Source organism: Bufo gargarizans, chromosome 1, assembly GCF_014858855.1.
Source record: "Bufo gargarizans isolate SCDJY-AF-19 chromosome 1, ASM1485885v1, whole genome shotgun sequence".
In the NCBI taxonomy this organism is placed as follows: domain Eukaryota; kingdom Metazoa; phylum Chordata; class Amphibia; order Anura; family Bufonidae; genus Bufo; species Bufo gargarizans.
Window position 1 is genome coordinate 576,693,254 of NC_058080.1, and position 16,499 is coordinate 576,709,752.

General features: G+C 41.1%; 1 protein-coding gene across 1 annotated transcript in view; it reads right to left on the reverse strand.

The window, feature by feature from the left end:
• P2RX4 (purinergic receptor P2X 4) overlaps positions 1–16,499 on the reverse strand; it is a 77,489-nt gene that overhangs the window by 19,763 nt on the left and 41,227 nt on the right. The window contains exons 4-8 of the mRNA XM_044275755.1: positions 13,233–13,305; positions 12,696–12,792; positions 12,426–12,506; positions 9,330–9,471; positions 6,220–6,356 (exon numbers count right to left, since the gene is read on the reverse strand). Of these exons, the coding sequence (XP_044131690.1) occupies positions 6,220–6,356; positions 9,330–9,471; positions 12,426–12,506; positions 12,696–12,792; positions 13,233–13,305 (530 nt within the window). The remainder of the gene's footprint in view (positions 1–6,219; positions 6,357–9,329; positions 9,472–12,425; positions 12,507–12,695; positions 12,793–13,232; positions 13,306–16,499) is intronic.

A 16,499-nucleotide genomic window follows, 5' to 3' on the forward strand; every position in this document is an offset into this window, starting at 1 on the left:
GAACTGAAGGAGAATGAATGCACCAGAATGCATTCCGTTTCATTTCAAAGCGTTCCCATGACGCACACAAAAGCAGCGTTTTTGAGTGCGTCCTGGGATGCGGAGCAAGACGGATCCGTCATGACTCACAATGTAAGTCAATGGTGATGGATCGGTTTTCTCGGACACAAAAGAAGACGGATCCACCCCCCATTGACTTACAATGGTCATCACTATTTTAGAGATAATACAACCGGATCTGTTCATAACGGATGCAGATGACTGTATTATCATGACTGAAGCGTTTTTGCTAATCCATGATGGGTCCAGCAAAAATGCAGATGTTAAAGTAGCCTTTTATGAGGTTAGCCCTGTTTGTATGCTGCATGTAGTTTGTATGTTCTACCAAAGTTTGGGAGAACATAATTCGGTTTCTTGCAAGTCTCCACAACGTTACCCCTGAGAGCACCCTGTCCTGATGGAGCAAGAAAAACACACAGAGGTTCTGAAGACCTCTCCCCACGATCCACCTTCAATAGATTTATCAAGAAACTTATAAAGCAGAAAATATGCAATAATGTATTAAAGGGGTTGTCCGGAATTACAAAAAAGTCCCTTTTTTTCAGAAATAGCCCAACAACTGTCCACTGGCGGGGTGCGATATTGCAGCTCCGCTCCATTCACTGCAAATCTGGTTCTCGATTAAAGCAATAAGCACTGTCATGGAGACTTTAAAGACATCCAATTACTGAGAAGCATAATTGTATTTTTTCCTAGTAGTCTCAAGGACAGTGCACCCGGGAAATACTAGATATTTAATAATTTAGGAGGGGCCACAAATGTAGAATAAGGTAGACTGGCTGATATATCCAATCTGATACTTCTAGGTCACTGCTCTGCATATTTCCTAGAGCCCTATCAGGCAGAACGACTTTCGTGCCAATTATAAACGTGTTGCTGATCAACCAATGAACAAGCAAACACTCGTTTGTCGACTGATCTGCGTTTTTCATCGAGATGAAAGATGTACAATTATTGGCAGCACATCTCCCTGTCTATTCAAGGATGTGCTGCCGATAATTAATAGAACTGAACAAGGGAGGAATAACTGCGGTTTAACATCCATCAGTGCTCATCCTGCCTGAATACTAGGCAGTCTAATATGCCCCTTAGTCGCATGATCCACAAATTTAGAGTCAGCGAAGGAAATTCCATGATGAAAAAATGATTTAGAGCTAAGATCGGTGTGTCTCCCTGATGCTCCCACTGTGCTGTAGTCTCGCAAATGGTGCTGGCTCTGCACAGAAGATGTATGGGTCAATACTATGGTGTGATGATCCTGGAGCGCCACAGGGTAAGACAGCATAAAATTAAGGGGAGGAATCAGTTGTGCTTTACAAACCCCCACTGCTAATCCAGTCTGGATAAAAATTAAAAAATGGTGTCTTCAGAGTGTCACAGAAGCTTGGAACCCCACTGTGCAATCTGCCGTGTCACTGAAGGTGGGAGGTGAAGAGAGCCCGATTAACCTAACCGCTCCGTGTGTTTTTCCTGTCTCATCAGTGGAGCAATCAACGAGTTAATTAAAAATAATGTACATGGTTGATTAACACTGACTGCCGTTTTATCAATGTAAGAATTTTAATGAATTAACATAATATTAGGGTATTAAGTTAATTATACCCTGAAAGAAACTTGAAATAAAATATATGCAAGTTGAACTTTTAAATATTAAAATAGACTTAAATACTTCCACAAATGAATACCTTACTCCTTTACGCCAACAATTATATCATACCACCTGCAATCTGAAAATGCAGAAATGTACTGAAACAACAGACCGTTTTTTGTTATGTTTAGACCCAACTTAAAGTGGTATTGCAGCATTCCGATCTTCAGAACAGGTCATCAGATCAGAAGAGCTGGTATTTCTGCACCGCTGAAGTGAATGGGAAACAATGCTGCAATTTCCAGCTTCATTCACGACAAGGTAAATCGAGCGGTGTAGTTCCGGTGCTGACTTACTGCACAGGAGTCAGGGGCGGATTGGCCATAGACCTTACAGCGAAATTTCCCTGTGGACTACTCAAGTCCTCCTCTCTGCCGCTGGCCGGTACAGTAGTCAAATCCTGGACAATCTCTCTGCTGAAAGCAGTTGTAGGGCTATGGAGAGTATGAAAAACATAGCCTTTGTGGAGCTTTTATTATTATTAATATTACAGTGAATATAAACTTTTCTTCTGCCAGATTCTGCTTCTGCAAGTGTTCAGGAGGTGGTGCTTCACTGTGAAGTGCTGTCTTCATTTATCTGCTTAAGGGCTCATGCACACGACCGTATGTATTTTGCGGTCCGCAAAAAACAGATCCGCAAAAAAATACTGATGACATCCGTGTGCATTCTGTATTTTGCGGAACGGAACAGCTGGCCCCTAATAGAACAGTACTATCCTTGTCCGTAATGTGGACAATAATAGGACATGTTCTATTTTTTTGCGGAACGGAAATATGGACATACAGAAACAGAATGCACACGGAGTAACTACTGTTTTTTTGTGGACCAATTGAAGTGAATGGTTCTGCAAAAGCAAAATTATACATTTATAAATGACAGGTTTTACTGAATCTCTTCCCACAAAAATATATATGCATCTGCTCAGCTTCTCCTGCTCTATAACATGCTGCCTGAAGCTTGCATTGCATTTTGTGGTGACAGGTTCCCTTTAACAGCCACTCTGCTCTGCGTGACATCTGTACCACCCAACCTCAAGATCACTGTAGCTGTCACTCAGAGCAGAGTGGAGGCTGTGAAGGGATACATTCCCTTTAAGTAAAATAATAATACCTCTGGTAAAAGTTGATAGAAACTACTAAAAGCACACACTGTCAAAACATTCATCTATACCATCAACCCTCTTGCAGGAGACAGACCTACTGTATTAGCGTATTGGCGTCAAGTGTTTACGTATCAGCATCTTGCAAAATATATATCACTAACCCACTACAAGTTTTCTTTGTTCCTATTTTTTGTCTATTCAGCATCAGCCCATCATCTGCATTTTGTACAAAACTACATAAATTAACGCAGAACTGCTGAATACAAGCTAAGGCGGCGGGGGGGGGGGGGGTTAGGGGAAAGCTTAAGAATAGAATCAGTTTTTGGGACATATAGCAATTTCATAAATATCTTAGGCTACTTTCACACTTGCGGCAGAGTGATCCGGCAAGCAGTTCTGTCGCCGGAACTGCCTGCCGGATCCGGCAAAACGTATGCCAACTGATGGCATTTGTAAGACTGATCAGGATGCTGATCAGTCAAAAAAATGCATTGAAATGCCGGATCCGTCTTTCCGGTGTCATCCGGCAAAACGGATCAGACATATTTTTTTTTTTTACCGTTTTTATTCCAGTATTTTGAATGCCGGATCCAGCACTAATACATTCCTATGGAAAAAAATGCCGGCATTCAGGCAAGTCTTCAGTTTTTTTTGCCGGAGATAAAACCGTAGCATGCTGCGGTTTTATCTTTTGCCTGATCAGTCAAAATGACTGAACTGAAGACATCCTTATGCATCCGGAACTCCATGCCGGAAAACAAAAACGCTAGTGTGAAAGTACGCATAACTCTATTCATATTCTGCTAGGCATGATCACATACTACAGCCCTGTATACAGTCTGAACTTGCAATCTTCCATCTTCTTGCAAACTTACAAAGAGGAGAAGGGTAGATTAAAGCACCACGACTGCAAAAAAATCTGACTTCATAAAGTATCCTAGCAGGGAGGAAACTTCCCTTTTTTTTTATTTTTTTATCAGGTATATTTTTTATTGAGAAAAAAAGAAAGTTTTTATTGTACATTAATCCATATATCCGAGTCAAAGCATAATAAAGTATTACATTCATACAAATATTGCATATTTTGTCATTATTGCTATATCGATTACTATAAAGTACCAAAACACATGGAAATCCCCCACCCCACCCTCCCTGCAGAGAGACGACTACATCAGCTCATGTTATGAAGGCACTGCATCGGTGCATGGCAGGTACAATGTGACATTATCTGCACAATTGATTTCTGAAACTTCCGCATTTATGATATTTTCATGGGAACAAGCAACAATGTAATGGGGAAGTGGGGGAGAAAAGCAAGTTTTTATTTTTAGCCATTTCTACCCATATTCCACTATATAAAACTTGTAAATGTTCTACTTAAAGAAAAATATTCAGTCATACATAGAGTGTGCTATTCCAAAGGATGAAGTTTTGGTATAGACACAGAGGTATTAAAAGCCATTGATCCCAAGTGCATTAATAAAAAAATAAAAAATAAAAAGCACATATGGGCACAGATTTACACATCCTATAAATAATGTAAACTTATCACAGTGGCTCATACTGGTGTAGGGATAGATACTTTTGTCTAGCTCTATACCAACTATTGGTTGGCTTACTTTGGAGTAGGGATCGACCGATATTGAATTTTTAGAGCAGATACCGATAATCTGAATTTTCAGGCCGATAGCTGATAATTTATACCGATATTCTGTGCATTTTCATTTTTGAAAATAAAAATAAAAAATTCCTACACAAATCTGCTGAAAATGAACATGTTTATTGTTAAGGTTTAGCTTTTTTTTTTGTCAATCTTTCTTTTTCATTTATACTTAATATTTTGGGGTTTGTGTTTTTTTTCAGGGAGTCTGTCACCTACCTGACCGGTTTCAAACAGGTGTCATTGTTCAGTGGGGCACAAAGACATGACACAGATGTTACCCGTGTTTAGTTCTTCAGATGCTTCAAAATCACCCAAAAAGTCGTTTTTACCATATGCTAATGAGCCGTCGCAAGTTCCCAGGGGTGGAGAGTTTTCTGAAAGTGCCCAAGTTCTCCTGCCTCACTCGCGCCTAACACCGCCACTCAGTAAGCTCAGGCCAGCCCTGTGGCTCTGCAACATCATATTTCCCTATAGGCTGTTCGCGCATCACTGCCGGGCCCGGGCATGCGCAGTGTTCTGCCCACTGTGGGCAGAGGGACAGGGATATGGAGTGCGCATGCACCAGTTACTGGCATGAAATTGGCGCATGCGCACTGCATATCTCTGTGCCTCTGACCACAGTGGGCAGAACAGTGCGCATGCCCAGGCCCGGCAGTGAGGCGCAAACAGCCTATAGGGAAATATGATGTCACAGAGCCCACTGAACAATTTTTTTTTTTAACTAACTATTAGCCCCATTAGGGGCTAGAACCCTTGTCCTAGTCACCCTAATAGAGCTCTATTAGGGTGAATAGGACTTTACATTCTCCCTGCTGCTCTGTGCACACAGCAGCAGGGAGCCAACTATGGCAGCCAGGGCTTCAGTAGCATCCTGGCTGCCATGGTAACCGATCGGAGCCCCCAGGATTACACTGCTGGGGCTCCGATCAGAAGCTGCCACTGCACCAATGAGGAGGGGAGAAGGGACCCTGTGGCCACTGCCACCAATGACATATATTGGAGGGCTTGGTTGGGGGGGGGGGGGGGGGGGGGGGGGGGCGCACTGCGTCACCAATGTTTTTAATACTGGGGTTGGGGGGGGCGCACTGAGCCACCACTGAAGATAACTCGCCCATTAATTCAAATACAGGTGGTGGGTGCTGGCTGCAGAATCATATAGTCGCACCCGACCTCTATGAGCGTTAGCTGCGATCCGCGGCAGTTAACCCCTCAGGTGTGGCAGGGGTTAACTGCCGCGGATCGCAGCTACTTGTCATAGAGGTGGGGTGCAGCTATAGGATTCTGCAGCCAGCACCCGCCACCTGTTGAATTTTAATGAATGAGTTAACATCATTGGTGGCGCAGTGGCCACAGCCCATACCCTCCTCTCATTGGTGGCAGCGGCAGAACAGGGGGGAGAGAGACACTGCTTTCTTCTCCCCTGTGCTGCTAAGCGAACATGGATAGCGCTGACATCGCGATTAGTTATCGACATATCTGCAAGGTTAGATGCTGATAACTTTCAAAATCCTGAATATTGGCCGATAATATCGGTAAAACCGATAATGGGTCGATCCCTACTTTGGAGAGAGAATTTTAGGCTGGAATTGCAGCCAATTTCAGTGCAACTGAGCCCCTTCCCCATTCCCGGGTCGACCAAGTCAATTTCCCTGTTCACAAATGGATGAATAAAACATAAATAGAAATTTCATAAAAGCAAGTCACTTGACTGTATCACGTACACTAAGCTTCAAGTTTGTTTACCTGAAATTATATCCGGGAGAAACATTGTGATCCAATTCCCTATTGTCCAAACGTCGAAATGAGTACTTTGGAACGCAGTATGTATGCTTCTTGTCCAGGTCACAGTTCCAGCTAATCTGAATTCCCATAACTCCACCCTTTAAAAACAAGGCATTGTAAAACCAATACAAAGTGCTTTATAAAAAGAGCAAGTTGCTTATTTGGAGTGATCCTAACATTGCAAACATCTTCAAGATTTACAATCTGCCTGCATCTGCAGTGGATTTCACCAATTAAAATAGAATCAGATAAATCCTCTGCAACTTGTAAAGTAAACCTGAAAGGTATATATATGGTATGCTGTTGAATTTAAACTTGGCAACATAACCTAATATCTATACAGATATTTTCTTGCCACATGTAAATGGAATTGAGTTAAAGAAAGCTCAATTGCATTTGCTGTGATCTTGGTGCACATTTTTTTTGTGCAGAATCTGCAACAATTCCGAAGTGTGTGACACTTCGCTTCTTCATGAGATGCTAAGGTGTAGGCAAGTTTCCCACAAGTGTAACACAGGTGCATTTTTGCACCCAAAGTAAGGGCACAAATAGATGCCAGATACAGATCTGATCACTTAAACTAACAGTTTTATGGGGACCAAGTGAAATGAGGCTTAGGGAGTATTTCAATGTACTACCACCTCTCTAAGCTAGAAATGCATACTATATCTGAGGCATTGTACTTGAAGACTATGGACAGTTTTGCACTTTATTTTTTATTGTTGTCTTGCTGAAACACGAGCATTTGTTAAACAACTCCTTTACATAGCTATGGGGCTGCTCTTGACATAGATCACACTTCCTGCACACTCTTCTCTCAGTGAGACGATACTGATGGGGAGGGGCAGAAGTTATTAAATTCTACTAGAAAAGGGAAAAGAATACCCAGGGAAAATGTGAGATCACACAGGCAATATCGGACACAGACAGATACAGAACAAAGTATGGAGGGGGAAAGATCACACACAGGCATCATGAGTTTGAAGACAGAATCCATTCCAAAATTTGCAGGGGGAGAGGAGGCAAATATCAAACAGCCAGCATCAGTGTAGAGAGAGAAAACATATAGTAAAGGGGCTGTATCAGCAGTCAACATGTATTATTAGGGGACACACCTATAGGTGCCAATTCTGAAAGCGGGACAAGTCGCCAAGGGGGTCTGAAAATGAATAAAGGAATACAGATTGCAGTGTATTAAGCACCGGCATATGCCAATACCATTTTTCCATGTCAAATGTGTCCATAGCCTGTAAAGCTCTGTATGAGTATGCATGCTACAAGAGGTCTGAGGAAACGGTTCTACATGTAATAAACAGCCAATGCCTCAGAAAACTCTAATACAGTCAGTGTGGGAATTGAAAAAGTAGGCAGGCCCGGGGAGCAGAAACATTTTCTAGTTAGGCTCTACTATAGACCAAAACTGGATATTCTCTAAAAGAAAAATATAACAAATAATAAGACATAAAACAGCAAAAAGAGACAGTGAATAAATACTGAAATGGGTTTTCCGAGATCTTTTTACTGATGACCTATCCTCTGGATAGGTCCTTAGTACCTGATCGTTGGGGGTCCAACACCCAGGACCCCCGTCAATCAGCTGTTTGAGAAGGCAGTGGCACTCACAGTAGCGCTGCAGCCTTCTTGCTGCTTTTCCTAGGTCGAGAGATGACACGTTTATTGGTCACTTGGTTTAGGAGCACCTTAGCTCCATTCAAGTGAATGGGGCTGAGCGCGATACCAAGCACAGCTGCTATACAATGTACAGCGCTGTGCTCGATAAGCTGCAAGAAGGCAGCAGTGCTCACAGGAGCGCCGGAGCCTTCTCAAACTGTTGATCAATTCGGGTCAACAGTAAAAATGATCTTGGAAAACTCATTTAAAGATTGTTTTCTGGTAATAATTACTTTTAATCTAATGTCTGCAGCCTGCCTCTTGAAACAGATAATTCATACGTACCTGCTCCCCGACGCCTCCGCTGTGTCCATATTCTAGTCCCTGCGGTGTTTACATCTGGCGCTGCATGGTCACATGCTCCACTGCAGTGTATAGCGGACTTCAGCCAGGTGCATATCACCACTAAAGCCAGCCATTGGCTGCAGCAGATCATGTGACTATACCCATGCTGAGCAGTTGGTAAACACTCCAGAGACCGGAACGTGGAGGACCGAAGTGCCGGAGAGTAGGTAAATGTTCATTTTCTGTTTCAGGAGGCAGGCTGCAGTCGTTAGATAAAAAGTAATTCATATCACAAACTCCCTTTAAAGGCTATTGACATATTTAAGGTAATTTTTTTTTACTGTATTCCAGTTATCTTGTGCAAAAAAAAAAAAAAATTCCCTTTGGTCTTTATTAAACATTTTCATTATTTTGTCTGTGCTGCTCTGGCAGCTTGTTCTGTAGACGTTACTTGTACTTTAAAAAAGGCTGGCTATACATGTTAGATATGTATTGGCTAACCAGATGATTTTGGCAGATTTGTCCAACCACCTAATGTGCATGGTGGCCTTCTGACTCTACCCCAACAGCTAATGCTGGGAGAGTTAAGGATGAGGCATGTTGGGTGTAATTGCCCAATCTTTTGTTTAGCGGGGAAATAAGCCGATGCTGGTAGCAGCTTTCTCCCCATTCACTGCATATGCATGATCAGCCAAGCAGACCAGGCACATGTAGCACATGTATGGGAGTATTGAGAGAGATAGGTAATGGTTGAAAAAATTGTTCAGCCAACAGCTATACAAGTGTATGACCAGCTTCATTTGAGCTAAATTATTTTCATGTGAATTTTGTTTAAATTCCGGTAAGTGTTTATGAGATGTCAGGAGACTAAAGATAAGGGCTACAGATCAGCCAGAGATTTTAGTGAAAATCAGAAAAATAAAGTTTGCAGATAAAATAAAACCTGAAGGCTGTAAAAGACAGGCTGTTGAAAATATTTAATAAAGACCAACTGGACAAAAAATATTTTTACACCAAGATAAGTAGAATAACTACAATAATAAAAAATAATCCCAAACGCATCCATAGTCTTTAATTATTCTGAAGGTTCCAACAACAAGATCCTCTGCAAATACCAATACGGCCATATCTTGGAAAGATTCTCCAGCCTCCTCCACTATGCTGCCCAGACGGAATATAGGACAGAATGGATGCTTCACCGGATCATACACACAGGTTTTCAAATATTCTGCACTGATATTAGATAAAATGTTTCTCCTATAAAAAAAAAATGCAGATTACACAACTATTATTCACATTTCGACACGCTTAGGCTACTTTCACACTAGTGTTTTTGCTGGATCCGGAAGGATCAGCAAAAACGCTTCCGTTACGGATAATACAACTATCTGCATCTGTTATGAATGGATCCGGTTGTATCATCTTTAACATAGCCAAGACAGATCCGTCATGAACTCCATTGAAAGTCAATAGGGGACGATTCCGTTTTCTATTGTGTCAGAGAAAACTGATCCGTCCCCACCGACTTGCATTGTGGGTCATGACGGATCTGTTTTGCTCCGCATCCCATGACGGAAAGCAAACCGCAGCATTCTGGTATGAAAAAGCAACCAAACGAAACGGAAGGCATTTTGGAGCATTCCGTTATGTTCATTGACAATGTATTGGGACAAAGCGGAAGCGTTTGTTTCCGGTACTGAGACCCTATGACGGATCTCAATACCGGAAAATATTAACGCTAGTGTGAAAGTAACCTAAAAAGAAATCTGTCACCACATTGTATCGATCTGGAGTACTGCAGATAAAGACTCCAGACTGAAATTATTTTATTTTAAACTGCACCCCCTACACCCATTCCCCTGCTTTCAGTGCTCAAAGCTGTGCTGAAACACATTCTTCTGGACTGCAGAGCTTGGGCTGATTAATCCTCACCTTTCTATGCGCAAGTAAAGTTGTATTTCAGCGCAACTCTGAGTGCTGACAGCTGGGGAATGGGGTGCCAGCTAAAAATAAAAAGTAGTGATATGGAGTTTTTAGATGCAGGTGCTACTTATGTAGTACTAGAGATAATACTTCAGTTCCCTTTAACAAAGCCAGTTATGTGGATTAAAAGACAGCAAGACTCAACACCACTTGTTAAAAGGGCTGTCTGACGTCAGAGCCCATTTTCAATATGAACCCTACCTAGAGGATTCGTTGGATTGCCCCAAGTTGGCTACCAAGAGTCCAAGTAAAAATCTGATTTTTGCAGGAAGATTTGGCTGCTAAAGTCAGTAGTAAAAGGAACCTGTACCTGTAAACCAGGCTCAATGGCTTGTAGGGCTAGATCAGCTCAATGTAATTATACCTTTCACATTTGTTGCTTCATTCTGGAGAACAAGTACTTTTAATCCATATGCAAAGGAGCGGTTATCTGCACCAAGGTTAGGTTCTAGCTGCTTTCTGCACCCTTGTTCCTCCTGCTTCCTCTTTTTTATTGGCAGGGCCCATTGCGATAACTATGCAGGAACTTCACCCCACCAATCGAGAAAGCAGGAGAAAGACCTGGAGAGGAAGCAGGAGGAGAGAAGGTGCACAGTGTGGCTTGGACTTAGAGCACTTAAATGCTAATTTGCATATAAATTAAAAATACTTTTTCTCCAAAATGAAGCAAAGGATTTGCTACCATTTATTTAGCTGAGCTTGCCCTATAAGACATTGTGACCGTGGTATAACAGTGAATTTCCTGATGACAGACTAATTGTATGGCTCAAGATCACTGAGCCATTTCTAAACTGAGCAGAAGAGACCCCTCTATGATATCCATATGCCCCAACACCACATGGTTTGTCCTTTCAAGCAGCGAAATGCATATAATACACTAATGTATTCAAGAACATACTATAAAATATGAATCTGTTTTTACTGCCTGTTATTCAGCTTACATGAAAATCTTTAAAAAAAAAAAAAAAAAAATCTATGCCGCAAAAGCCATAATAATAACCAGCGGCTGCACAAGACGTGGACAAGCTTAAATCCCATTGTCTATGTCTGTACATTGTAATAAGGGTTCACTAAAACAACAAGTCTGACAGAACAGCATCAAGTTAAAATATTTTTGCAAGTATAGAGTTTTCTGTTGCAGAAGCTTGGTAGCTCAGTGGAGCACTGGGATTCTGGGTTCACTTCCACTTGCCTTTTTACCGACATGTAGGAATTAGAAAATAATAATAAAAAAAATGTTGTGGTTAATAAAGTGACACCTATCCCTCTTGTGTATGTTTATTAGTTTTGCTAAATAATAAAATACAGTTACAATGTAGCGATCTTCCGACATTAAAAGAATTGTCTTATCTCAGACATTTGTGGGATATCGTAAAGATGCCAAAAGGAGAACGCACCGGCAAGTGCAGCCACCCTCCATTCACTTCTATGAGAGTTCCACTAGCACTCGACTACTTCTGGCAGTCCCATAGAGGCGGCCATGCATGTGCACAGCGTTCTCCATTCACCTGTATGGGACTTCTAAAAATAGCTTAGTGTGCTTGCTCTGCTTTTTTCGGAAATCCAATGGATGTGAATAGAGAGCACATGCTTAGTGCATTCTCCTTCACTTTTGGGAGCCCATCCATTCCGCGCCTATCTGACATCGGTGGCATGTTCTAAGAATATGCCACCAATGTCTGAGATGGTAAAACCACGTTAAAGAGTCATTGTACTTTCACACAATTTCATTTCACAGAGAATGGTGTAACTACCAAATTTCTAAATCACTTTAAAAAAAAATATGCCTGCATCCACTTGCAAAAAAACTCTTAAGCCATGGCCACTAGGGGTCTCACTTCCACCTAATTGGCAGTCCACTGCCTGTTATCAGGCAAGATCTGTCCCTAGTAACCAAGACACAGAAGACTGCTCACAGGAAATGGGGGTGTCAGACCTAACTGAGATCCTGATCAGTGCGATTTTCCCCTCCTTATCTGTTCTGTGAGCTCCTGAACTGAAAACATACTGGGAAGTAAGGGAAAGAACGTCACAGCAGTACAGTGCAAGCAGATTTCACAGAAGGAAGACACCCCTGGTTTCTGAGTGAAATGCATCTAGCCGTGCAGATGAAACAGGGAATGATATGGCTGAAAGGGAATCCCCAAAAGACCAGTTCCTTCAAAGTTATGATTATACAAAAGTATTTGTTTTAAAAAAAGAAAATATGATACACTTTAAGTACTTACTTGGTGAAATTGAATTTGGGGTACCAGATGTTATTCTTTATAAGCACAGTGAAATTTTCAGCAGCCCCCAGAAAAGCAGGCCTGAAGGATGTACATTCAGTTAATAAAAATAATTTACAAGAACAAAAAGTCTGCTATATCTAAACTTTATTGATGTGATTTTAGAGACTATTCATAAATACTGAATATCTGATAGTTCCAGCACCTATGAGGTCCCAAATAATCGCTGGCTTTTACTCTATATACATATTGGTAAATTGTACCACTTACATGGGAACAGCTGTGTCATTTTCTACTGGACACCACGCCTTTACTTCACATGTTTTTACTGATTCATTGTAACGTACACAGCGACCAGTCTGTACTCCTAAGTGATAGAAAGTGCAACATTGTATAAAAAATAAAAAAAAAGCAATTACAAATATATTACAAATTGACAAGGTCACAGCTCAGCAGCCCTGTGAAGTAATCTTACTGTGTAAAAGACTAATACCATTCATGGGTAACTGTAAAAATGTTACTATATTTCTAAAGAATCAAATTCTAGCTCTGTCATGATTCCACATAATTGGAGTTAGGTGCTCCTAATAAAAAAAATCTGTAAACATAAAAACATAGATCAAAAGGCATTAATATGAGGCCATACAATGTCTCTATGATATTTCAGCTGTTTTTTTGAGGGTCCTACGTGTCCCTGTGTTGGACTATGTCCATATTACTTATATCAATGTCTGTGATGTAATGAGTCATTTGCTTATGAAAACCAAAAATGAATAAAATAAGATTATACATAATATGAGGCCATACCATTGCTGTGTGTTCCTACGTAACCCAAGGTACAGTTAAGATTGGAAATGCATATTGTAGAACTGTCCGGTAGCTGGAGAAAAAATAAAAAATAAAATCTAAATTAAAAGAATTTATAAGTGCTTATGCAGAAAGAACGGTTGGTCTTTCATGATGTCATGTAATGCTTAAAGGGATTCTGTAATCTCGCGATGCGTGAGCTCGCGCATGCGCAGTGCCAGTATAGTGTTCCTTCCCTGTGCTGGCATCAGCCTCAGGAAAGGAACTGCGCATGCGCTAGCTCGCGCATTGCGAGATTACGGCAATCTATCGGTGATGAAAGGAGGAGATTCGGAGGACATAGACTGTGCTGAGCTCCTTCACAGGCGGGCGTGGCTGGGCACCAGGAAGGTTCATACAGCCCCTTGGGCACCTTACAAGACTAATTTACATATCTTAAAATCCTTTTTTAAAGAAAAAAAAGGAACCAGGCCTAAAGGACCGGTATATTGCAGACATGCTAGCAGTGATCTAGCCGTGCATGTCCGTATCTCTATAGCCTAAAACTTGGTAACAAAATCCCTTTAATAGGGTTTTTTGGGCTAACAACATTAATAACTTATCCTTAGGATAGGTCATCAATATCAGGTCAGACCCCCACCAATCTGATATTGATGATTCATCCAAAGGATAGGTCATTAAATATTATTTACTCTTTTAAAGGCTATGTACACCTTTGGGGGCATTTATTTTTATTATTATTATTGCATTTTACTCATTTTGCGCTCAAAATATTTTTTTCCATTTGGTCTGGCCATATAGCTTAGACACACACGGCGGCCATATAGCCGTCATGCAGCTTAGATAAATACGGCCGTCATGCAGCTTAGATAAATACGGCCGTCATGCAGCTTAGATAAATACGGCCGTCATGCAGCTTAGATAAATACGGCCGTCATGCAGCTTAGATAGCTGCGATATAGCTTAGCTACATATAGCTGCGATATAGCTTAGCTACATATAGCTCTCATATAGCTTAGCTACATATAGCTGTCATATAGCTTAGCTACATATAGCTGTCATATAGCTTAGCTACATATAGCTGTCATATAGCTTAGCTACATATAGCTGTCATATAGCTTAGCTACATATAGCTGTCATATAGCTTAGCTACATATAGCTGTCATATAGCTTAGCTACATATAGCTGTCATATAGCTTAGCTACATATATCTGATATAGCTTAGCTACATATAGCTGTCATATAGCTTAGCTACATATATCTGATATAGCTTAGATAGATGTAGGGGGTCATATAGCTTAGATACATATAGCTGTCATATAGCTTAGATACATATAGCTGTCATATAGCTTAGATACATATAGCTGTCATATAGCTTAGATACATATAGCTGTCATATAGCTTAGATACATATATCTGATATAGCTTAGATAGATGTAGGGGTCATATAGCTTAGATACATATAGCTGTCATATAGCTTAGATACATATAGCTGTCATATAGCTTAGATACATATAGCTGTCATATAGCTTAGATACATATAGCTGTCATATAGCTTAGATACATATAGCTGTCATATAGCTTAGATACATATATCTGATATAGCTTAGATAGATGTAGGGGTCATATAGCTTAGATACATATAGCTGTCATATAGCTTAGATACATATATCTGATATAGCTTAGATAGATGTAGGGGTCATATAGCTTAGATACATATAGCTGTCATATAGCTTAGATACGTATAGCTGTCATATAGCTTAAATACATATATATCTGTGTATCTGCAATGTGACACGAAGATCTTCTGCCTGTGCGAGATAGGAGATGATCATGTGACTGTGTTTTTTATCCAAAGTGCAGAGCAGGGGGAGGGGAAGGTCAGATTATTCACACCCACAAATATTCATGATGGAGAGCTCAGGCATTGTTGTTACACGTCCTCATAGCTTTGCTGTAGCATGTAAACAAAGCAATAATAACAGAACCATGCAAAGGTGTAAGTATAGGGTTTCTATTAAGAAATCAAGCTTAACTAATGTATATGTATGTCCTGATGAGTTTTATAAGATTTTTTATTTTTTTTTTATTAACTCGGATAACCCCTTTAATATTTTAAAAACTGCATTAAGTTACTTTACCGGAATACCCCAATAATATGACGTTTTATTCTGCCTGCCACTACTCTTGCAAGTGCACTAGTGGAAAAGTGGTGAAGTGCTCTTTGCATTGAGATGCGCTAGTCCCTATTCTCTGCTCTGAGTGACAAACGTACTGGTCTCCTGGTAGGATGCTACAGCTGTCACTCAGAACAGAGTGGTGGGCCTGTAGAGGGCAGTTGCTCTCCCCAGCCTCCACCTAGTGCTGTCCGCAGTTTAGCATGGTCAAACAGATTAGGCCAAGTTTAGACTTCAGCTATATGGTCAGTTATTTTCATCAGTTATTGTGAGCCAAAACCAGTAGTGAAACTTACACAGAGAAAAGGTATCATGGGCAGATTTGCACCTTTTCTGTGTTTTTTACTTGCATCTGGTTTTGGCTCACAATAAATGATGGAAATACCTTACCAAATAACTGAAGGGTGAACTTGGCTTAGGGCTCTTACACACTTGCGTTCTTTTCTTCCGGCATAGAGTTCCGTCGTCGGGGCTCTATGCCGGAAGAATCCTGATCAGTTTTATCCTAATGCATTCTGAATAGAGAGAAATCCGTTCAGGATGCATCAGGATGTCTTCAGTTCCGGAACGGAACGTTTTTTGGCCGGAGAAAATACTGCAGCATGCTGAGCTTTTTGCTCCGGCCAAAAATCCTGAACACTTGCCGCAAGGCCGGATCCGGAATTGATGCCCATTGAAAGGCATTAATCCGGATCCGGCCTTAAGCTAAACGTCGTTTCGGCGCATTGCCGGATCCGACGTTTAGCTTTTTCTGAATGGTTACCATGGCTGCCGGGACGCTAAAGTCCCGGCAGCCATGGTAAAGTGTAGTGAGGAGCAGTATAATTACCGTCCGTGCGGTTCTACAGATGGTTACTGGGGTTCAAGCAGCAGGACAAATGTTGCAAAGATTGACTGTCATTTATCAAGACAAGTGTTTGTATGCTGGTCTTGATATCCCCCTGCACCACCAGAGGATACACTTAATTTATGATGAGGCACCCACCCAGCAGTCCATGTGCCCAAACTGAAATCCAAACCAGATTGTAGCTGGTGTAGATTTCAGTCATAATTAACACTAGAAAACTGGTGTAAATGATGATAAGCTGGG